Genomic DNA, 24,603 nt, shown 5'->3' with positions numbered 1-24,603 from the left:
GTGCTTCGTCTTCAAAAGCCAGAACTTTATTTTATTTATCTTTATATTTCTAGTATGTACTCAATTAAGTGAGCTAAATGACTAAAAACATTTGGTCTGGGGAAGAGAATGATTGGGGTAGAGGGGATGACCTGTGCTGTAAAAGAAAAAAACCAAATGATAAAGATAACTTGACTTAAAGAAAAATAAATATACTTATTCTAATATTTAAAGATTATAGATCTACCACTCACTAAAGATTCATACTATTATACAGTATTTACCAAAATACTAGTTTCAAAAGATATTCATTGAGGTTACTCCTTAAACGGATTTCCAAATAAATCTGGGCAAATGGGTAAAACAAAATTAGCCAACTTCTTAACCTGAAAGTTTTGTCAGTATATTTAATATTCTACTATCACTGTGAATTTCCAAACCAGCAATAAACCATGCACTTCCCAAACTTATTTGCAACAGAAACCCTTTTGCGAGATCTCCTGGAGAAATTAGCATTTCATAGAACAGATTTCAGGCAATATCTATTTACAGAATCTTCAAAGCAGTTCTACAGAGGAGACAACTATCAAAATATTACAAGGTATGTAATCAATAATATGAAATAACAAGTGACAATAGAAAAAGAGAAAATTGTCTAAAACATCCTGTTACAAACAGAAATTCATATTCCCAGTGGAAGAGGGTAAAGGAAGAAAAAGAAAGAGACTTCTTTTATGGGGTGCCTGGGTGGCTCAGTCGATTAAGCGCCCAACTCTTGATATAGGCTTAGGTCATGATCTCACAGTTCGTGAGCTTAAATATATGAACACTACAATCTTTTAACTTTTTTTAAAAAGGAAGTCTCCTTTTAAAAAAAATGTTTTTAATGTTTATTTATTTTGAGAGAGAGCAAGCTAGCAAGTGGATGAGGGGCAGAGAGACAGGAAAAGAGAAAATCCCAAGCAGGCTCCACGCTATCATTACAGGGCCAGACATGGGGATCGAACTCACTTAGTGAAAGCCTTCCTTTACTTATTATCTAAAGATTCATAATGAATATATTTCTTTTTCAATTATAAAATTAATTTCTGGAAAAGAAAAAAAAGACCTTTCTTTCACTGCTGAGACTCCCCTTCTTCATCACTCTCCCTTTATATCTCCTTCTTTTTTTGTTCCATGAAATGGGAGTGATTTTGTGATAGGACTGTACAACAGCAGTCACAAATTAGTATCTAATTTAATTACTTTATAGTCTTTTACAAATCTAAGTCAGTAGAAGGTAATAAACAGAAAATTTAAGAAATGTTATTAATCTCCTAGGTAATAGTACACACTTCCTATGAATTCATAATATCATGCTGGGCTTTTGATTAAATATGCAACTCAAGTCACATGGATGATAACACAATGAGAATATGTACTTCTTATATTTGATGTGATCACTGTAAATGTATATTAAGAAGGTCAACAATTTTATCATCAATCCCTCATGGCAGGTCTACCTCTAAAATCATAATGTGCAATGCAGTAATCTTACTCTAATATAAAATAGTAAAATTCCATTTTCCTCTGTTACTTAGAAAAAGAAAGAAAAGAAAGACTAAGCATTTGGAGACAAACTGTTCATGTTACTAAAAAGAAGATAATTAGGATAATTTCCTTTACAAACTTAAATTAAGTCAGTCATTATATAAGGAGATATTTAAGGTTCAGATGGCTTCAGTGTTTCATGGTACAGAAAGGGAAACTATTGGGGAGAAATCATTGATGGATTTTTCCAAAACTGTATGACCAGGCAGAAAAGTAGCAAAGAAATGGCAATGTAGACAAATAACAGGTATCTCAATATTCCTAACGGTAGGCAGTCTCCCTGACAGTTTACACCTCTAACACTCACACCACTGCTGTTAATAACATCTAACAGTAAAGCAGCACTGAAATGGAACCGTTAGTCCCATTTCCTAATATGTTCCTCCCCTTGACCATATTTTTGGGCTGACTCCAAGCCTCTCCCTCTGAAGGAATAGTTTTGAAGGATAACACTTATATGGTTATAAATATTCAGTATACTATTTTTTAAAGTTTTTTACCTTTTAGTATTACTGATCAAAATAATTAATAATTTCAGAGCCAGCAGAAACTTTATTAATGAAAATATCAATAAATCTTGGCACAGACATTATAGCTTTCACAAAAAATTAACTCAAAATGGGTCATAAACCTACATGTGAAACATAAAACTATAAAGCGTCTATTAGATTAACACAGGAGAAAATGTGGGTGACCCTGGTTTTGACAATGACTTCTTATATACAATGCCAAAAAGGACAATCCATGAAAGAAACACTAACAAGTTTGCCTTGTTATTTAAAATTTAAAACTGCTTTGCAAAAGACATTGTCAAGAGAATAAAAAGTTAAGCCACAGACTGGGAAATATCCACAAAATGCTTATCTGATAAAGAACTTGTGTCTGAAATATACAAGCAATTCTTAAAACTCAATAATAAAAAAAAAAGGAACCACCCAACTTCAAAATGGGAAAAAGATGTGAACAGACACCTCACCAAAAGCACATAAATACAGGTGGAAAATAAGCATATGAATAAATGCTCAATACTATATTAGGCAATTGCAAATTAAAATGAGATACCATTACTTACTAGAATGGCTAAAATACAAAACACTGACAACACTAAAGCTAGTGAGGATGTGGAGCAACAGGAACTGTGATTCATTGCTGATGGAAATGCACAATGGTATGGTTACTTTGGAAGACACTTAGGAATTTATTACAAAGCTAAACATAAGATTACCATACAATGTGGAGCACCTGGATGGTTCAATTGGGTTAAGCAATTGACTCTTGATACTGGCTCAGGTCATGATCTCACAGTTCATGGGATTGAGCCCCACATCAGGCTCTGTGCTGACAGCTTGGAGCCTGCTTGGGATTCTCTCTCTCTGTCCCCCTCCCCCCAACTTGCACTTGGGCACGCAGGTGCATGCTCTCTCTCAAAATAAATAAACTTAAAAAAAGAAAAAGATTACCATACAATGTAGCAATGATGACATTAGTTATTTATTCAAGTAAGTTGAAAACTTATGTCCACAAAAAAACCTGTACAAATAAATCAGGCAGCTTTATCAATAACTGCCAAAAACTAGAAGCCATCAAGATGTCCTTCAAAAGGTAAATAGATAAACTGTGGTATTATTCAGTGATAAAAAGAAATGATCTACCAAGCCATGAAAAGACATGGAGGAAACTTAAAGGCATACTGTGAAGTAAAAGAAGCCAGTACGAAAAGGCTGCATACTGTTTAATTCCAACCATGTAACATTCTGGAAAAGGTAAAACTATAGGACAGTAAATACATCAGTGGTTGCCAGGGTTTCAAGGGGAGGGAGTGAGGCATAAATAGATGGAACACAGGAAATTTTGGAGAGTATTAAACTATTCTATATGATCCTGCATGGGTGGGTACATGGCATTATGCACTTGTCAAAACCCTTAGAATGTACAACACAAGAGTGAACCTTAATGCAATTATGGGCTTTAGTTAAAAAAAGAAAATCTTCTCCAACTGCCCTCATTTCACAGATGAAGACTCTGAGGCCCAGAAAGATCAAAAGACTAGACAAAAATTACACAGAAAATTAAAAGCCACAGCTGCAATCTGTTATTTTGAATAAACGGCAAAAATAGGGCTGTGATGGATATTGGGAGTTGTTAATACTAACCCTGTTCATACTTGAGTCAGGCTACCTTTAAAAGTTAGACCTTTGCGGATTTCTGACACTGTAAGACATTAAATACAATATGGGTACAAAGAATAAAGAATTCGTGCTGACTCAGAGCCTGGAGCCTGCTTCGGATTCTGTGTCTCTGTCTCTCTCTGCCCCTCCCACCTCCCTCTCTCTCTCTCAAAAATAAACATTAAAAAATTTTTTTAAGTAAAAACAAAATTTAAGAATTTGGCTTAAGTTTGGATTCTTCCATTTTCAATACAAATATAAAGAAGCTGAGCAACTGCAGCTGATGAGATGGCACAGCAAGAAGGCAGAAAGCCTTTCTTTGGGGAAGGTAGAAGAATGAACATTTAAGCTCTAACTTGGTGTTTAAGCTCTATAGTTGATACACTCCCCACTCCCTAAATTGTCATGAGAAAAGAGTGACTGCACAAAAGTTCTCATTTACTTAATACTTACCCGTTTGGGGGAAGTGATAAAGCACTGTAAAGAAGTTAAGAATATGAGTTTTGTCAGGTATGGTTTCCACTTCTGGCTCTGCCATTTACTTACTACTTTATGTGTTTTGAGGCAAGTTATTTAAACTCTCTGGGCCTCAGCTTCCTTACCTATAAAAATGGGGATAATAAGATCTACTTCATAAAGTTAATGGAAAGAAAATCCATATAAATCAGCTAGCATAATACAGGCACAGAATGAACACATTATGAATATTAACTATTAATAATAGTAGTTATAACTATTAGATTTTACGTATGTGTGTGTGTTAAGCCTATGTCTCAAAAATTTTAGAATTAGATAGGACATAGAAAAACAAATATACAAAATATACAGAGAAAATGGTGCCAAGCATATACATGCATTACATACATTATTTTATGGAGTCTTCTTAATAAGTCTATGAGGGAGAGTCAGCCAGTGGGTCAAGTATTTGAGGAGCATTTACCATGTGTGAATCACTGTTTGAGGCACTGAGAGTATAGTAGTACACATGAGTCCTTCATGCAGAAGAACACAAAATAAGCATAAAACAAACATATACAAGTGGATAACTGAATTGATGTGATGAAGATTAAAAAGGGAAACAGGTGGTCTGCTTTAGCTAAAATGGTCAGGTAAAGTCTCTCTGAAGATAGGGCTTTTGAGATGAATCCAAAACAGTGAGGAAGGCAGCCATGTGAAAATATTTGGTAAGGGCACTGTGAGTAGAAAAAAATAAGGATCTTAAATTTGGTATATTCAAAGATCAGAAATGGATAATAATATGCTCTGTATTTTATAGACAAAGAAAATGGGGTTTTAGAAAGGTTAGCAACCTGTATGAGGTAAATGGCAGAAGAATTTGAAGGTATTAACTTCAAAGTCAATGGTCTTGCAGAAATGCTATGCTGCTTCTCCCCAAAGTGAGCAAAACATCTCAATATTTTCTCAGCCATGGAAAAATCCTGCTTCTCAAACAGTCTTCTGAATGTACTTATGAAAATTTACCAACTGGAAGCAGTTCTTCTAAATTCCATAACATCTGTTTATTTGTTGTAGCAAAAGGTAGACATTATGAAACTAAGAACTGTAAATTAAACAGTGTAAAACTATATCCTGTTAAATAAAATTTTATGAGTGGCACTTAGATCTCCCTAAGCTATACATTCTTTATTCTTTTTAATATGAAATTTATTGTCAAATTGGTTTCCATACAAAACCCAGGCTCATCCCAACAGGTGATCTCCTCAATACCCATCACCCACCTTTCTCTCCCTCCCACCCCCCATCAACCCTCAATTTGTTCCCAGTTTTTATTTTATTTTTTTTCCCATTTAAAGACATTTTTATTCAGAAATACTTCATTGTCTTTATGTTTAACAAAAATTTTTTTAATATTTATTTATTTATTTATTTTTTGCCCTCATCAGTATTGTTTTATTTATTTATTTATTTTTTAATTTTTATTTTTTTTATAAAATATGAAATTTATTGTCAAATTGGTTTCCATAAAACACCCAGTGCTCATCCCAAAAGGTGCCCTCCTCAATACCCATCACCCACCCTCTCCTCCCTCCCACCCCCCATCAACCCTCAGTTTGTTCTCAGTTTTTAACAGTCTCTTATGCTTTGGCTCTCTCCCACTCTAACCTCTTTTTTTTTTCTTTTTTTCCTCCCCCTCCCCCATGGGTTCCTGTTAAGTTTCTCAGGATCCACATAAGAGTGAAACCATATGGTATCTGTCTTTCTCTGTATGGCTTATTTCACTTAGCATCACACTCTCCAGTTCCATCCACGTTGCTACAAAAGGCCATATTTCATTTTTTCTCATTGCCACGTAGTATTCCATTGTGTATATAAACCACAATTTCTTTATCCATTCATCAGTTGATGGACATTTAGGCTCTTTCCATAATTTGGCTATTGTTGAGAGTGCTGCTATGAACATTGGGTACAAGTGCCCCTATGCATCAGTACTCCTGTATCCCTTGGATAAATTCCTAGCAGTGCTATTGCTGGGTCATAGGGTAGGTCTATTTTTAATTTTCTGAGGAACCTCCAAACTGCTTTCCAGAGCGGCTGCACCAATTTGCATTCCCACCAACAGTGCAAGAGGGTTCCCGTTTCTCCACATCCTCTCCAGCATCTATAGTCTCCTGATTTGTTCATTTTGGCCACTCTGATGGCTTTGTCTGGCGTGAGGTGATACCTGAGTGTGGTTTTGATTTGTATTTCCCTGATAAGGAGCGACGCTGAACATCTTTTCATGTGCCTGTTGGCCATCCGGATGTCTTCTTTAGAGAAGTGTCTATTCATGTTTTCTGCCCATTTCTTCACTGGGTTATTTGTTTTTCGGGTGTGGAGTTTGGTGAGCTCTTTATAGATTCTGGATACTAGCCCTTTGTCCGATATGTCATTTGCAAATATCTTTTCCCATTCCGTTGGTTGCCTTTTAGTTTTGCTGGTTGTTTCCTTTGCTGTGCAGAAGCTTTTTATCTTCATAAGGTCCCAGTAATTCACTTTTGCTTTTAATTCCCTTGCCTTTGGGGATGTGTCGAGTAAGAGATTGCTACGGCTGAGGTCAGAGAGGTCTTTTCCTGCTTTCTCCTCTAAGGTTTTGATGGTTTCCTGTCTCACATTCAGGTCCTTTATCCATTTTGAGTTTATTTTTGTGAATGGTGTGAGAAAGTGGTCTAGTTTCAACCTTCTGCATGTTGCTGTCCAGTTCTCCCAGCACCATTTGTTAAAGAGGCTGTCTTTTTTCCATTGGATGTTCTTTCCTGCTTTGTCAAAGATGAGTTGACCATAAGTTTGTGGGTCTAGTTCTGGGGTTTCTATTCTATTCCATTGGTCTATGTGTCTGTTTTTGTGCCATGTTCCCAGTTTTTAAAAGTCTCTTATGTTTTGGCTCCCTCCCTCTCTAACCTTTTTTTTTTCCTTCCCCTCCCCCATGGTCTTCTGTTAAGTTTCTCAGGATCCACATAAAAATGAAAACATATGGCATCTGTCTTTCTCTGTATGACTTATTTCACTTAGCATAACACTCTCCAGTTCCATCCACATTGCTACAAAAGGCCATATTTCATTCTTACTCATTGCCAAGTAGTATTCCATTGTGTATATAAACCACAACTTCCTATCCATTCATCAGTTGATGGACATTTAGGCTCTTTCCATCATTTGCCTATTGTTGAAAGTGCCGCTATAAACATTGGGGTACAAGTGCCCCTATGCATCAGCACTCCTGTATCCCTTGGGTAAATTCCTAGCAGTGCTATTACTGGGTCATAGGGTAGACCTATTTTTAATTTTTTGAGGAACCTCTACACTGTTTTCCAGAGCAGCTGTACCAGTTTGCATTCCCACCAACAGTGCAAGAGGGTTCCTGTTTCTCCACATCCTCGCCAGCATCTATAGTCCCCTGATTTGTTCATTTTGGCCACTCTGACTGGCGTGAGGTGATATCTGAGTGTGGTTTTGATTTGTATTTCCCTGATGAGGAGCGATGTTAAGCATCTTTTCATGTGCCTGTTGGCCATCTGGATGTCTTCTTTAGAGAAGTGTCTATTCATGTTTTCTGCCCATTTCTTCACTGGATTATTTGTTTTTCGGGTGTGGAGTTTGGTGAGTTCTTTATAGATTTTGGATACTAGCCCTTTGTCTGATATGTCATTTGCAAATATCTTTTCTCATTCCGTTGGTTGCCTTTTAGTTTTGTTGATTGTTTCCTTTGCAGTGCAGAAGCTTTTTATCTTCATGAGGTCCCAATAGTTCATTTTTGAGGTATACATTCTTTAAAAGTTTTATATCATATAGACATGTTATTCATGAAATATGGTGTTTTTAGTAATTTTTATAATAAAGCTGGACATGAATTCCTTGATCAAAAATGTAATCTATTTATGCTGTTTTATGAGAAAAATAATTGCCATATTTTTACTTATTGTAACTTTTCCCAATTAAGTAGCTTAAAACACAAAATACTATTAAAAATACATTGCAAATTTGAGAAAAATGAAATATAATTCAAGGATCTCATTCTTACAGAATGTCAGCAATACGATTATACAAAATAGCATCCTTCAGTTCAACTACAAAATACTTTATAAACATTTCATTAATTTCGATCAAACTGAAGGACAAATATTACTTTACATATCGATGACTATTTTAGAAGATACGGTTTCTTGAGTACCAATATATGCCAGATGCTAACCTAAAAGCTTTATATATGTTATCACATTAAATCTTCACAACAGTCATAAGAACACCAAGGCTATCTCATCTCCCATATCCAAAGTTAGGGAAGTTGAAAAAAATTGGCCAAATTCACACTAATAAAAAGCAGACTTGGGGTTCAAAGCCAAGATTCTGAGACTCTGAGGTCCATGTTCTTCTCACTATTTGAATATATAGCTACATCTCTCAACAACAGTTAAGGTTTCATGCAGAAAGGTTGTCCAGAAGCAGTACTAGGTACTGTTCACCTGCATGACTCTTAAGTCCTTCAAACAAGATGATTAACAACATGTCCAAACCTGGATGCAGTATCTTCCCATCCCAAGACTGGAATTCATAGTGTATTCCCTACTCTAATTAACAGAAGGAGTTCCTCTTCACCATCTGGATAGCAATCAACCCAGGAACTCTGGTACACTTAGCAAGACTGTGTTTCTAAGACCACAAGACTTAGGAGTGATTTTTTTTATAGTAAATTCATCAACTAATTTCATAATAAAGGCCTCTTGGGAGACCAGCCAGTCAGCTTTTTCCTGGACTAAAGCACTATTCATTTAAAGCAACAACTTCTCTACATATACTATACATATATATACTTTACTATCTTGCAACAACCTGAGGTATGCAGGAATATAGTAAAAATGTTAGCAAATTCAATTTCACAAGGGTGAGCACTGTAATTCACTTGCAACAGAAATTCTGCTCTTTTAAGACAAATTTTCAAAAATGTTTTCGTTATGAAGTCACTTCTATCAATTATCTTGTGTTTTTGTAAACAACAGGTAAATATGCGATGCCTTTGAAAATTTTGTGACATTAGTCTTCCATTTATCCATCAAATATGTACTAAGTTCATATTAGATACCAAGCACTGTACTTGGAGCTGGAGATGATGAGCAAAAATCGGTACAATCACTGCTCTTCTGTGCTTAAACTTTAGAAGCAGACAAACTTTCACACACCATTAGAAAACTGTATTTGTAACTTATTAGCAAGTGAAGATATATGGTAAAATAAAAGTTATTTATGATAGGGACATTCAACAAGATAAGGGAAACTCAGAGAAAAGTGTATTTGACCTAACATCTATAGGAAGGGGAGTCAAAGACAGGCTAAAACAGTCTGGACAAACAAAAGAGTACCAGAGGTGCTGTATCCAGACTGTCTCCAGTTCTCCCATTCTCTCTTAAATATGTCCATCTGACTTTTATACTCTTTACTCCACCAAAACTGCTCTCAAGATCTTCAATGACCTCCACATTACTAAATGTAGTGGTCAGTTAATCAATCCTTATCTCATTTGATCCAGGACAGCACTTCACATACTTAGCACTCCCTCCTCCTTAACCACTTTCACTTGGCTTTTAGGACACCACACTCTGTGGGTGTTCCTCTCTGTTCACTGGCTGCTCCTGCACAGTGCCCTTTGCAGATAACTCCAAATCGACCCAAATTCTATGGAGTGCCTCTTTCTGTGACACCAACTATTCTCAGGCTGTAACTGCTGTCAAAACACTACTGTGAAGCCCAATATTCTATCTACAACCGGATCTTTCCCGTTATCTCAATACTCATTTATACAAATGCCTACTCTGTACTTCAACTTGAATAGCTTAGAGGCATCTCAAACTTTACATGGCCAAACAAAACTCTTGATTTCCACCTCTTTACCTCTGTACACAAATCTGGAGACTTTCTCACAACATTAAATGGCAATTCCTTCCTTTTAGCTGCTCAGCCTAAAAACTCGGGACTCACCTTTGACTCTTATATGCTCACACCTCATGACCAATCAGTAAAACCTGTTGGCTATACTATCATAATAGATCCAGACTGTGGTCTCTTCCCACTACATCCACTGTTATCACCCTTGTCCAAGCTACCATTATCCTCTCTCACCTGGATTATTACTAGAGCTTCTTAACTAGTGTCTCTACTTCTAAACTTCTAAACTGTTTCCCTGTGGTCTATGCTCAACACAATTTCAAATAAGTAATCATTTAAAAAAGTCAGATCATGCAACTCATCTGCTCAAAGCCCTTCAATGGCTTCCTATTTGTTAAAAAGTCAGGAGAGTCCTTTCAATCACCTACATGACTTCCTTCCTCTGTAACATCATGTTATTCTCCCCTGCACTCATTGTGCTCCAGCCTACACTGCTATTTTTTTGCTCCTGCCCATATGCCTTTGCACTGGCTGTTCGCTGCATAGGAATGTTCTTCCTCGAGGTATCTGCACAGCTTATTCCTCCTGCTTCAGATCCCCTCAAATGTCCCCTTCTTGATTAGGTCTTCTCTGACCACCTTATTTAAAGTTGAACCTTGCCCCCCACAATCTGGCACTCCCTAGTCCCTTTCCTGGTTTATTTTCTACTGCATTTGTCTTCATTTGCCACATATATCATATATTTATTGTTGATTTCCCCTTAACAGAATGCAAGCTCTAGGAGAATAGGGACTTTTGCACAGCTGTACAGTTGACCCTTGAACAATGTGGGGGTTAGGAGTATCGACCCTCCACCAGGAAGTAAAAAAAATCCCTTAACTTTTAATCTATATAACTTTTGACTCCCCCCAAACTTTACTAAAAGCCTACTGTTAACCAGAAGCCTTACCGATAACATAAACAGTTGAGTCACACATATTTTATATATTATATATGGTATTCTTACAATAAAGTAAGCTAGAGAAAAGAAAATGTTATTACGAAAGCCATAAGGAAAATAGATTTGCAGTACTGTACTTACCAAAAAAAAAAAAAAAAAAAAAAAAAAAAAAATCCACACGTAAGTGGACCTGTGCAGTTCAAACCTGTTGTTCAAGAGTCAGTGTATATTGTGCTCAATGATATATCTTCATTGTTTCATTGCACACTAGATACTCAACAGATATTTGTTGAGTGTATGAATGGATGAAAGGGAATATGAGAACTAATGACTGAAGATCTGTAGGGCTGAAGCAGAGACAGGTGGAGAGTGGTAGGTATACGAAGTGAGGCTGGAGAGGTAGAAAGGGACCAGATGACATTAGGCTTTACAAAGAAGCTTTGCCTTAAGAATACTAAGACACCAATGAATGATTTAAGAGAAAATCTGGTCAGATTTGCATTTCAAAAAGATCATTATGGCTCCTGTGTGGAGAACTAATGGATAAAGGTCAGAGTGAATAATCACTATTGCAATGGTCCTGGCAAGAGATTATGGCAGATTGGAAAAGACTGTGCTTCTGTAGATGGTGGGGAAAGGATGGATTTGGAGGGTATTTGGGAAATGAGATTGATAGGATTTGGTAATAATTGGCTATAGAGGTACGAAGGATCAGAAGAAATCAAGAATAATGTGTAGTTTTCAAATTTTCACAAGTGGATGGTAGGATCCTTAACTGAAATGGGGAACACTGGAAAAGAATCAGGTTCATTAGAGATAACCATGCATTTGGTTTTAGGCATGTTGAGCTCGAGGTGCTTTTGAGAATTCCAAAAAGAAATATAATGGAAATAAATATATGAAAGCTGGAAAGATAAAGTTGGATGGAGCTATACATTTAAAAGTCATAGGTGGTAGTGAAACCATGGGTATGGATGAGATCATATTCAACTACACAGTAAAAAAAAGGACATAGATTTAAGAATGACCCTACTCTTTGTGGGCTGGACAAAGGAGGATGAGGTCAAAAAAAGGACAAAAAAAGGAATGTCTTTTTTATTTTTTAAATCGTACTCATAAGAAGTTCACGTTTAAAAATAAAATCTGGTTTAAACCAGTAGCATTGAATGTAGCAAGGCTACAGTAGACTAATTCATCAAAACTATAAATCTGTTGAAGGACAGGTCATTTTCAGAAACTATCTGGTAAATTCACAGTACTTGTCTCTTTGCAACTTCAAAATACATCAATACACAAATATTATCCTTCCCAAAATATATACGATTTGGCTTACTGCAATTTTCCTGAAAATATCTCATCTTTCTCACTTCTGGGACTCACCACATGCTATTATTTTGGCCCTCTTTCCCTGGTATAAAGATTTTCCTGACTTTCCAAGATCAAGCTAAGTTATCTTCTTTCTAGCCATCCTAGATAGCCAGATATGACATCATACTATAATTGTGTGTTTAGCCATTAGATTCTGTAACTAGGTAGAGGCTGTGTCTTTTTCACTGTTGTATACTCAGAACCTAACAAGGCTACATTTTTAGAAACACATATATTCTGCAACGTTTAGAATTAAAATCTAATTTGGTTCTCAGTCCATTAACTGCCTTTCACATCTTGACTTTTCTCATAAGGAATGACTTTTTAAAAACGGTAACTTAAAAACAAATGACTGAATCCTTTAAATATACTAAATTTTGGATATTTTTATAGGTCTTCTTTCATAGAGTATCCTTAAACCCTGCAAACATTGATTTCTAGGAATATTGGGGATTCTTTTCCCCTTAGTCTCATACAAAATGGATTTGAAAACTCGCTTTCAAAGCCCTGCCTGGGATTTCATTCGGGCGCATAAAGCACCGAACTCGCCTACACGATGGCAAACAAAAATGCAACTGCACAGGGATACCTAATCCCTCGGCGTTAGTCCACAGCAAGGTGCACTTGTTTTCACAGCATCTCTGTTGCCCAGCCTTCTGCCGCTCCCTCCGACCCTCGGGACTGCGACCATTTCCCGCGCCAAACGCGCCCTCGGCCTTGGGAACCTGGACTACTCCTTCCCACGCAGATTATTGGACACAGTCCCTTGGCTACGAGGATAGCCCTAGATGGCGTCGTCTCCAAAATCCCTGAGGAAATGAAGGAAGGAAAAATCCTGTCCAAGGAAAAGTGGCAGGCAACTCTACAGTGCTCACCCAGTCGACGCTCTCAACCTCTGTTCGCGCAAACCGTTGGCTTGAAGGCCGCTACGGACAACGTCGCAGTGGCTCCTGGGGACTGTAGTTTCTATCGCCAATAGAATGCGTCGGCCGCATCAAAACTACATTCCCCAGAAGTCAATGCGAGGAAGCCCTGTCTCCTCAAACCGCGGGTTTGGCGTAATAGACCGTCGCTATTTTCAGGCTAATCTTAAATTTGGATTCAATTTCTTCCAGGTGTGTGTCTACGCCCTCTTTCTTTTCCGTGCTTGCCTTGTCTGTAATTGTTTCAGTGTACTTCAATGCCTCCTTACTTTTCTTTCCCCTACTCCAGTCCAGAGAATCCAAACGTCAGGGCACGGAAAACGCCCCCGACGCAAAATGCCCCTTAAGCGCCTGCGCCCTGCTCGCCATCACGCATGCGTAGCAGCCGGCAGCAGTGGGAGGCCGCGCGCGGACTTAGGGTCTGGAGGTAGCCAGCGGGAGGGCGGGGCTTTTTCCAATGGCTTTGCCTCTGCGGGTCGCGTCTGCTTGGGCGGGGAAGAGGGCGCTGGGGCAGGGGCGGCTCCTGGTTTATGTCGGGCGGAGAAAGGGGAGGGGCTGGTGGGGTGAGGACCCCATCTCCCCTCCCTGCTCCCGCCCTCTGGGCCGAGCCCCACCGATGGGGCTGGGCGAAGGGGCGGGCTCTGCGCCTCAGGCCTCACTGCTCCGCCAGCTTCGCGGCGCAGCCCGGCATTTAGGGATTGCGGGCCAGCCCTTTGCTTTGCAGGCTTAGTGGGAGGTGGGCGAGGACGCAGGAATAGGAAAAGAAGTGGCTTCTGCCTGGGAGTCCAGAATCGTCGGGGCCGGAGACGCTTTCCTCCAACGCTGTAGCCGAGACAGCGGCTGCCGGAGGCTGCCGTCCCCAAGGAACGCCTGGGTCTCCAGCCGCGGCGGCCAGTGAGCAAGCGTTTGGCGAGATTTCCCCACTAGCTCTTGGCCGGCCGCTGAGGCGAAGGGAGGAGCTGCAGAGGGCGGGGATTGGTGCCGGAGGAGGGGCGGGGTGGGAATGCTCTTGAGAACCCGGTGGCCGCCCAGACCAAAAAAACCCGAATGGCTGGAGCGCGTTCAACTGTTACCAGCCTTTTTGGGCAGAGCACGGATTTGACAGCTCCACAACGTGAGGATATCCGCTGACCCCGCGAGACAGAGGAGAGCACTTCCCTGAGACTGCCTGTCCAGCAAAGCCAGCGCTGTAGGGTTTCAACTTTCGAACTTTTTTCAGTCTCTGACAAGGCTTGCCCCTTCATGTAGGAGAGGGTAAGTTCTGTCTTGTAGGTCGCTTGAAAGCCATCAATATAAAAGACACTTCTTGTTCCAAATGTCAGCCAGACATCTGTGTTTTCATGACGATTCGGTTTCTCTGATTTTATTCTTACATTCCTCGTTTTAAAAATACGAAGTGCTTTTGGGGACATGCTGAAGGGTAACTGAAGACTGCAAAGAAAGATCTCCAGTTGTCATGGCTGAAGGAGAGAATGAAGTGAGGTGGGATGGACTGTGCAGTAGAGATTCAACTACTAGAGAGACAGCACTGGAAAACATTAGGCAAACCATTTTAAGAAGAACCGAGTATCTTCGTTCGGTGAAAGAGACACCTTTTCGTCCATCAGACGGGCTTTCAAATGCTGTTTCTTTGGATGGGTTGAATAAGCTTCTTGCTCATCTGCTTATGCTTTCTAAGAGATGTCCCTTTAAAGATGTAAGAGAGAAAAGTGAGTTTATTTTGAAGAGCGTCCAGGTAAGAAAACATTGTAATTACAACTGTCCATCTAGTAAAGCGCAGTTTTGCTTGCAGTTGTATTTGCTTCTAAGAGGTGGTTAAGTGAACTCATTACGAATTCATTCTACATCTTATTGAGTGGCTTGTAAAACATTGAATTTGGGACCAAAATTGAATAAGGTGAATTTAAGTGAAAGCAATTTTCAAATATAAGTAAATAAGCATTGTCTTTCTAGAGAGTTTTGGAAGCTGCATTCCTCCTGGAAAAATATGAGAAAGTTACAGTTAATGGCAAGTAAAGACTTGCGTTTTCATTTTTCCATGTTGTTAGGAAGTATAGCCAGTGTACTTTTCACATCAGTACAAATAATATTGTGTGGAAAGTTTCTCATTTAAAAGCCTCTAAAATGATAAATGTTTCCTTGCATGTTCAAGATAAATGGTGAAACAACTTTCTCTTGTTCTTAAAAGCAAAACAAAAAAATCAGGGTCTGTTCTCTAAAGGCAACCTTTCTTTTAAAAAAAATGAATTATATAAAATAATAAGTCTATATTATAAAGAAGCTACCTTCTTTATAGTTGAAAGTTGAATCCAGATTAAGTGAATGATAGAAACACTCCTGTGGTAAATTACTTAGTTTTCTCTGTGTTTGCCTCAATTGTTTTCTTCACATATATACCTACTTAAGTTTTGAGTGCAACCAATTAAGAATGTTAATTTTCCTCCTCTTCTATACATACTCAAACTCTCCTGTTTTATTGGAAGATTTATTAGGAAGGGTTTGGTTTGGTTTGAGAAAGGTTTTTATATACTAAGAATGGTCAGTGACACTATGTCTAAGTTACTGAATCGAAGTCATTTATGAGAAGTTCTTAATTTACTTGGGTATATATGTCAGCTAAGATTAATAGTTTTTCTATTTTGGTTAGTTTGAAGCAATAGAAAAATAATCATGCCCATAAAATGAAGACTCTGTTTAAAATCTTGGGATATTTCTTCTCACAAACAGTTTGGGAACAATCATTACAATTCATTTATCCAGAGTTATCAGAGAGGAATTAATTTTCTAGATTCCTGATGTTTACCCTTTTAAGCATCCAAAGTTATTTCTCTATTTCTTAGACTGTAGCATCTACAACAATCATTTTTCATAATAGAGTCATCATTATGCACATCAAATACTGTTGTATAGGTGAGGATAGAGTATATAGGACTATAGGATCCACGTTTTTTGAATTTGTGTTCAATTTTTAATAGTTTTTTTGTTCCCTCCCTTACTATCAGTACACTTTGTTCTCTTCCTAAATCTTTAATTTTGCTGCTTATTTATATCCAAATGGGAAACCAGATAACCAATTTGGTTAAGAATTATATTAAAAACAAAAGTAATTAAGCTCTGGGGAGTGCAGGGTCAAAGGACTGTGGTATATTGGTAAGTAAATGGGTACTGGAGCCAGACCTGAGCTCAAATTCTCCTCCTTTATTAATGTACTGCATAACCTTGGACAAGTTAAGTTACTTGATCTCTCTTAGCTTGGATTTCCAACATCTATAAAATGGGAATAATAACATAGAGCTGTTGTGAGAATAAATGAGATGTAAAGTGCCCCAGTACCTAATGGATGCTCCTCTCCTTTATCGTAAGTGAAAGACACGGACTACATGATACATATTTCAAGATTCATTCCTCCTGCAAAAAGATTCAAGAACCGCCTCCACAGTGAAGGTTTTCCATAAATTTATACTTTTCATCTCTGCATCTACTGCACTTAATTCCTGCTACTATTATAACAGGCACTTTACTTATATTGTGCTATAATCACATGTTTATGTGACTGTCTCCTCGGAGGGCTGTAAGTTCTCAAGAGTATTGACTGCGACCTGGAAGCTACTAAATAAATATCCAGTGTCTGAACAAATTTATATTTGGCTTCTTTTTATTTTTTATCAGCCTGAATAAAGTCACCAGATTAGGGAGTTTCCATCCCCACATCCTTAATTCATGCCTTCATTCAGCGATTGTTTATTGAATCCATGGTGAATGCCATTCTAAGAACTAAGAACCAGTGGTAAACAACTTTGACATTCTGGAGAGAGACCATAAACAATAAACAAATAATATAATTTTAGATAGTAAGGGAAGACTTCCCTGGAGAGATGACATTTAAGCAGAGATTTGGTGAATGAATAAATATAATCCAGGCAAAAATGAAATTTGTGAGGGGGACATTCCACACATAGGGAACAGGTGTGTGAAGACCTCATGGCAAGAGAGAGCAGATGAGGTCTAGGACCGGAAAGTAATACAGTGTGATTGGAGCATATGTTTGAAGGGAGAGTGAAAGCTTAAGCACATCCTCTGTAGTCAAACCTAGCTCTAATACTTTATTAGCTCTACAATGTTGAATACATTTCTCCTTGATTCAGTTTCTGCTCACAATGAGAATAAAATGAAATAATGGTTGCAAAACATAGCACAGTGCCTAGCACATAAGACATGCTCAGCAATATTAGGAATTCTTACTGTTCTTAAGCAGGAGTTGGATAACAGGATCTTGAAGGCCAAGTTAAGAGTTGTGGACTTGGGGCGCCTGGGTGGCTCAGTCGGTTGAGCGTCCAACTTCAGTTCAGGTCACGATCTTGCGGTCCGTGAGTTCGAGCCCCACGTTGGGCTCTGGGCTAATGGCTCAGAGCCTGGAGCCTGTTTCTGATTCTGTGTCTCCCTCTCTCTCTGCCCCTCCCCTGTTCATGCTCTGTCTCTCTCTGTCTCAAAAATAAATAAATGTTAAAAAAAAAAAAAAGAGTTGTGGACTTTATCCTAGGAACAATGGGAAGCCACTGAGGAGTTTTGAGCAAGATGGTGACATGATCCATGGTCTATTAGGATTACTTTGGAAGCAATGCGGAGAATGAATTTCAGGGGTGAAGAGTGGATATGCAGCATCAGGAGATAATTCTACCAGTCCAAAGCAAAATTATGGTTGGATTAGGGTGTAGTGGGAAAAGTGGGAAACAGCGAATGGGCTTGGGAGATAGCTAAGAGTTAGAAACAGGAGATAGTATTGAATTGGATATAGGAGATGAAGAAAATAACAAAATAAAGGATGCTCTCAAGTTTCTGGCTTGAACTACTTGATTACTAGTTCAGTCATTTCCTGAGACAGAAGAGTGGTAAAGGGTCAGTTTAGGAGGAGCAGTGAGTTTTGTTTTAGACATGTTCAGATTAAGTTAACCTGTAATGCACCTGATTAGAAATAGCTCCCGAAGGGATTTCTGCCCCTGCTACTACCATTGTAGTTCTGCTATTGTTATCCGTCACTTCTCCAGACTTAACCCATCCTCCACCTTTATATCCATGCTCCACATAACTGCAGTCATTTATCTAAAATGAAATCTGATCATGTTACTCTCCTGTCTAAAATCCTTGAGGATAGAATTTAAACTGCTTGAGAATGTCACATAATGTCCAGCATCATCTGGCTTCCACATACTGCTCCAGCCTCCCATGAGAAACCAAATAATTAAATGTGGTACTCCATAATGCTTTCTGTTATTCATTGGTAGATCAGCAAAAGCTGAACTGAATTTGCAATCCCTACAGCTATTCTGCTCTTGATTGTTTTAGGTCAGCTCAGAGGACTGTAATCAAGAGCAAAGTTGGTGGGACAGGGATAAGATGGATCAACTCAAAATGGCTAAACCTGTATATAAAAAAAAAATGGCACATTGGGAAAGAGCATTCTCTGTATTCCTGTTCTCAGTTTATTGATTTCACAACAACGTACGTAAATCCATTGAACACATTTTTGAGAACTGTTCTGTGCCAGGCACTGTACTTCAGACTGGAAGATCAGTAAGATTTGTTCCCTGCTTTGGAGGAAGGTCTTCTAATAGGCCTTATTTATGCTGGGTTTGTTGTTTTTAACCCCATAGTATCTTTTCGATATTCTTGATTTTCTGAACAAAGGAACAGAAGTATTAACACTGGCCTGATACACTATTATAGTCCACTGGTGAACTGTAGTTTTAGGGTGCAGGTAATTAAAGGAGGAATGTGAGTGTGTAAATATTCATCAAAAGATTATGAAGAGTGTTCAAAATAGTCAAGTACTTTTCTAAGAATGGTCATTTGATCATTTTCATTTCTGTACTGTGAAAAAGAGAATCTGTTAAGTTTTTTTTATAAGATTGCCAGCAATTAACACTGTCTGAAAATAATTTGGCTTTAGAAAATTTAGACCAAGTAACAAAGTATGTTTGTTAAGTGGGGTGGAGGAGGCTTTCCTTTAGTGAAGTGATTGTTACCCCCTGCCCCCCCCCCCCGGGGGGGGAGGGAAATGAAACTTTAGCTGTTGGGCATGATGCACATTTCAGTTGTTAAAGCTGCAGTTGGAGTATCCATTTGATACCAATTTGGGTAATACATAGTTTGTAGGTTTAACAATAAGAGATTTATTATTTAGTATAATAAATCTTGAGGTTGGGCAATTTCAAGCTTCATGGATTGATTGATTAGCTCAACTATATTCGTTTTTGCCTTCTTTCTGCTCTCCTTTCCTCAGCATAGCAAGTACTGTCTCTGCTTATGGTTGCAAGTTGCCTTATTCCAAGCACCATGTGTAGTCATGACTGTTTGTAGCTGAGAAGAGTTTCTTCACATGTGTTTATCAGGGAAGAAAAGCTTTTCTCAGCCTCCAGCAGACTTCCTGTCCATTTTTATTGACTAGGGTTGGGTCACATGCCCTTTTCTAAGCCAGTCATTGGCAAGGAAATTGGGCATTTCTGGTTTTGATTTGAACTAATCTGCATTCAGCCATTAAGAGCCAGGAGAGCCCCATCACTTGAACAAAAAAATTTCTGTTGGTGAGGAAGAATGGGGATAAGAAGGCAGTTAAGTTTAGTCAAAGGCTATAAAAGTTGATCTTATATCTAACTAGATAAAATATTGCTTTGGTCTATTATAATTTAGATTCTATTAGGTTGAAACATAATTTATAATGATGCTATAAAATATACCAGATTAGGAGCATTCTAGAAGCAGATTTGGCCTTTTGAACTGATTGTTTTGATTTCTTTTTTACTGCTATGCCTAGTCAAAACCAAAAGTTTAAGGTGGTGCATTTCAAACAATTCACTGCTACTCTTAGCCACAGCAAATACGAGTCTTCTTTCAGTATTTGCACTAAACTTCTCTCTTCCATATCCACTATTTTCTGGCCTTACTTTATTGATACACTGAGAACTCAGTCCCTTTCCTTAGGAAAGCCTCCTGCCTTTTCTATTCAGTGCTTCCTCTCATTCCTACCTTTGACCACTTTCTTTAGTAGCTTTTGAACTCAGAGGAGAATGCTATTTACCCTCGGGTTGTCCGTGTTTCTTTGGATAGAGAATGTGAAGAAATTGAAAGCAACTGTTAACTTTTTTTTCCTAAATGGTTTGAAGACAAAGTAAGAGCTTATCTTACCCCCCACCCCACCCCCTTCCCCAACACTGGCTTACAGGATGAATCATATCTGTACTATCTGTCCTCAGTGTCCTCTTTGTAATATATAAATACATCCTGTCCTCTTCCTTTGTTCTGACTTTTCAGAAAGACTGAAACTAACAAGGACACACTCTTTTTTTTTTTTTTTTAAGTTTTCAGATTTCAAATATTTAATTCCTATTACAGTGTCCCAGATGTTCTCTACTACCATGAGGAAAAAAACAACAAAAAACAGAATGATTATTTTAAAAAAGGTTTCTAGTACATTGTTTAATTTATAAATGGGATGTAGTGTTTTGTAGGAAAATGAGATGTTAAACACTTATTAGATTTCAATTTAAGGTCAAGGGTTGCTCATGGCATCATGAAGGACCCTCTGAAACAATAGTTTAGCTTAATTAAAATTACTTTCTCATGTTTAACACTTTGTGCCCTGTAAGTGCTGTATAGATCATTCATGAAGTAGAACATTTATGTTCTTTTTGTTTTAGAGTTATTTTTTCCTTTTGGTGACTGTTAGAAATTTGTGGAATATCTTTTAACCATTTCAGTGGAAAATAAATTAATAAGAACCAACTTAAGGATTTATTGAAACTTTGACCTGACAGAAAATAGCATGGAATAATAAAGGATTATCAATCACTTAAACTTTGATACAGAAGGGTCCTATTTGGTGCCACATCATAATCACAAAGAATATTCATATTTGAAAACAGGCAGTGTTTATTTAGAAGCAAATTAACATGGAATGGAGGAACCATAGAAATGGGAAATTTTTAGAACTTGTGGAAGGACAGGGAGATAGATGCTAGGGGAGGGGAGGCAGTGCTTAAAGTGCACGGAAGGAAGAAAGTCCTGTTGGAAATACATTAGCACCAAGCAAGCCTTACCACCAAATTTTTTTTTTTCAACGTTTATTTATTTTTGGGACAGAGAGAGACAGAGCATGAACGGGGGAGGGGCAGAGAGAGAGGGAGACACAGAATCGGAAACAGGCTCCAGGCTCTGAGCCATCAGCCCAGAGCCCGACGCGGGGCTCGAACTCACGGACCGCGAGATCGTGACCTGGCTGAAGTCGGACGCTTAACCGACTGCGCCACCCAGGCGCCCCAACCAATTTTTAATCTCTGTCACAGTTTCTCAAATCAGACTATTTTTTTCATACCATGGTAAAATACCTGCTTTTTAAATGGAAGTCAATGGAAGACAGGCTTTACTTTGACCCAACTTTCCTAGATCACATTTATTACATTGAGACCTTCATTGACCTTGATGAAATTACCTAGTACTTTAATTATGCAGGCACAGTATACTCAGGGGCATCTGAGAGTTCTTCAGAATTTTGATGATGGTATTGTTGGGGGCATTGGGCAGACTGGAAATTTCAGTATGAAAACCTCAGCTAGATAGGCAGTCTATGGGAACATTTCATGTTTTGCTTTTTTTTCTTTTTCCTTTTGGTTACTACACTGAGTTAAACTAGTGCTGATAAAGATGCATTTACCACAATGTGCATTAAAAAAAAAAGTCTTTTAAAAGATGTTTATTTAAAAAAAAATTTTTTTTTTTTTTACTGGATATACCTAGGGAGTTATGTAGGATAACAACTAGGACCATTTATTGGATCTTCCCAGTTGGCATTGTTATTGTTAAAAGTCTTTGTGTTACTAGTAGACTGCCACAGGTTTGACATTTTTCAATTTATAAGGAAAAAAACTCGTGAAATTTGGCAACACAAAAATTACGTCTTCTCATGTTCTAATCTCTTTTATATAACAAAATAGGAAAATCTTATAAGATTGCAATGAAATATGTACTTACCTTAGAAAAATGAGACACTTTTAGTTTTATATTTTATTTCTTACCCTGTTTTTACTTTTAAAAGGGGAACAGCTTCATCGATTTATAAATTATTACTTATGAAGTTACATTAAAACAACTTCCTAAGCTTTTAAACCATACTAAAGGGAAGTAACATTTATGATGTGAATTTTGTGAGTTATCTTTTCCAAACCAACTGTCATATATGCATATTCATTAACTGAATAGTATTCAGTTAGTATTTTAACTTAAAAATTGTTTAGATTGACAAGCTAATATGCTTTTTAAAAATTAGGACAATTTGTCAATTATATCTAATATTCAGTAAAGTCTAATTAAAATCTTAGTTTATTCCACTAAAAGTAAGCATTTACTGTTTTGATACTTCAGTGTTTGACAAGCATTGCACACTTGTCTTAAAATTTTACATGATTTCATTTTCTAGCAAGTTGGCAGGTGTTAGCTGTCTATAATTATAACTGAGTGATTTTTCAAATGCTATTCATAGCCTAAACACAGTAAGATATTCTTCCAATCATGTGATAAAGACCAAGGCTTGCAAAATAGAGGTAGAGTGGTCTGTTCAGTGGTACTGAAGGACATATTTAAGAGAAGCCTTTCAAAAGTAAAAAGTGATTTAAATGACAGGGAGAGTTTTCTTACCTATTTCTTACAAAATAAGGTCTCTCAGAGTTGTTGATATACCTCACCAAATTAAGCTGAGTCTACTTTTTTACTTAACCTTTTTACCTAACAAGTAATGTATGCTTTGACAGACCTAAGTTATAAAATATAATCTTTATTGATTCAGTTTTGTTGATGATAGAGGTTCGAAGTGCTAACAGCTCAGAGCCTGGAGCCTACTTCAGATTCTGTCTCCCTCTCTCTCTGCCCCTCCCCCTCTTGTGCTCTCTCTCTGTCTCTCTCTGTCTCTCTCTCTCAAAAATAAATACACATTAACAAAATTAAAAAAAAAAAAGACCTTACTAGATTTTCTTTACCAGTAATATGCTCATGAATAAATTAACCTCTGTAGTTTCAGTTTCCTCATCTGTGAATTTACATAATTTTATTATCTACCCTGTGGTGTGATTATAAAGATCATATTGGTAAAGCAGTTAGTTTGTAATCTTTAATATTTTGTAACCTACAAATTTATTTATTTTAATTTATTTTTGAGAGACAGCACACAAGAGGGGGAGGGACAGAGAGAGGGGGATAGAGGATCTGAAGCAGGCTCTGCACTGATGGCAGTGAGCCCAGGGCAGTGATGGGGGTCAAACTCATGAACTGTGAGATCATGACCCGGACCATAGTGGGATGCCCAACCGACTAAGCTACCCAGACTCCCCTGTAACCTATACATTTAAGTATGAATAACTCTTTGATTCTATTTACTTATCTATAAGATGAAGGTAATAATAATACCAAACTCAGGGTAGTTTGGAGACTTAAATGAACATGTAAAGCATGCAGAAGTACATAGTAAGTGCTCAAATATTGGCAGTGATGTTGATGATAAGCTTGCTTTTGGTGCTTTACTGAATAAGGCGTACTCCAAACTGGCATTGCTTTAGGATTTTTCTGTTTAGAATTTAGGACTTTTATGTACTTGACTTTCATACATCCCACATCTTTTATCCACATATATTGACACTCCTAATTGCCTTTTGTACATTGAATGTTCGTATATAAGCTGACTAATGCTGATGTCTAGCTTTAGCAGAGGATGCCTGTAACCAGCCACTGCCCAGGGTAGTTGGCCTACCCAGAGGTTTGCCCTAGATGTGATGGCAGATATGTAGCATCCATCCCCTCCTTGGAGTCCAACACCATTCTGCTATGTCAGCATGGCACCAGCAGGGAGGAGTTGCAGGCGGGCAGTTACTTGTGTCATCCAGATGGTCAAGTGTACATGGAGAGGTCCATGGCCAAGGCCTTTGCTTCAGTATCTGGACAGCATTAGGGTATAATTATCAAGATCATGGGCTTTGGAGTTAGTCAGACCTGGCTTTCAGTCTTGCTCTGCCAAACTCTGTGACCTTGGGCAAATTACATAACCTCCTTAAACCTCAGTTCCCTCACAGAGTTGAAAGGATTAAATGAGGTAACATGCGCAATGCTTACTGGAATCCAGTAAGCACTGAGTAAATGTTAACTATTAATATTCTGTTCTGCCCCCATAGTGCGATAGAGAAGAGATGGGAAATTGAGCCCTGTGGCACCATACACT

General features: G+C 38.0%; 2 protein-coding genes across 5 annotated transcripts in view; one reads left to right on the top strand and one right to left on the bottom strand.

Moving 5' to 3' along the window:
- CEP57L1 (centrosomal protein 57 like 1) overlaps window positions 1-13,704 on the bottom strand; it is a 64,210-nt gene extending 50,506 nt beyond the window's left edge. Inside the window, exon 1 of one of the 3 annotated variants that reach the window (XM_045499227.1) lies at window positions 13,616-13,704. The gene's annotated coding sequence lies outside the window, so the exon portion shown is untranslated. Of the gene's footprint in view, window positions 1-13,298; window positions 13,385-13,615 lie in introns of those variants that run through there. The other 2 variants (XM_045499225.1, XM_045499228.1) reach the window with 2 other exon arrangements.
- Window positions 13,705-13,795: 91 nt separating this feature from the next.
- Window positions 13,796-24,603, top strand: part of SESN1 (sestrin 1) — a 117,035-nt gene continuing 106,227 nt past the window's right edge. Inside the window, exon 1 of one of the 2 annotated variants that reach the window (XM_045499221.1) lies at window positions 13,796-15,081. In XM_045499221.1, the coding sequence (XP_045355177.1) occupies window positions 14,803-15,081 (279 nt within the window). In that variant the 5' untranslated portion in view covers window positions 13,796-14,802. The remainder of the gene's footprint in view (window positions 15,082-24,603) is intronic. The other variant, XM_045499224.1, reaches the window with a different exon arrangement.

This window comes from Leopardus geoffroyi, chromosome B2 (genome assembly GCF_018350155.1).
Source record: "Leopardus geoffroyi isolate Oge1 chromosome B2, O.geoffroyi_Oge1_pat1.0, whole genome shotgun sequence".
In the NCBI taxonomy this organism is placed as follows: domain Eukaryota; kingdom Metazoa; phylum Chordata; class Mammalia; order Carnivora; family Felidae; genus Leopardus; species Leopardus geoffroyi.
This window is presented reverse-complemented; position numbering and strand designations above follow the sequence as displayed.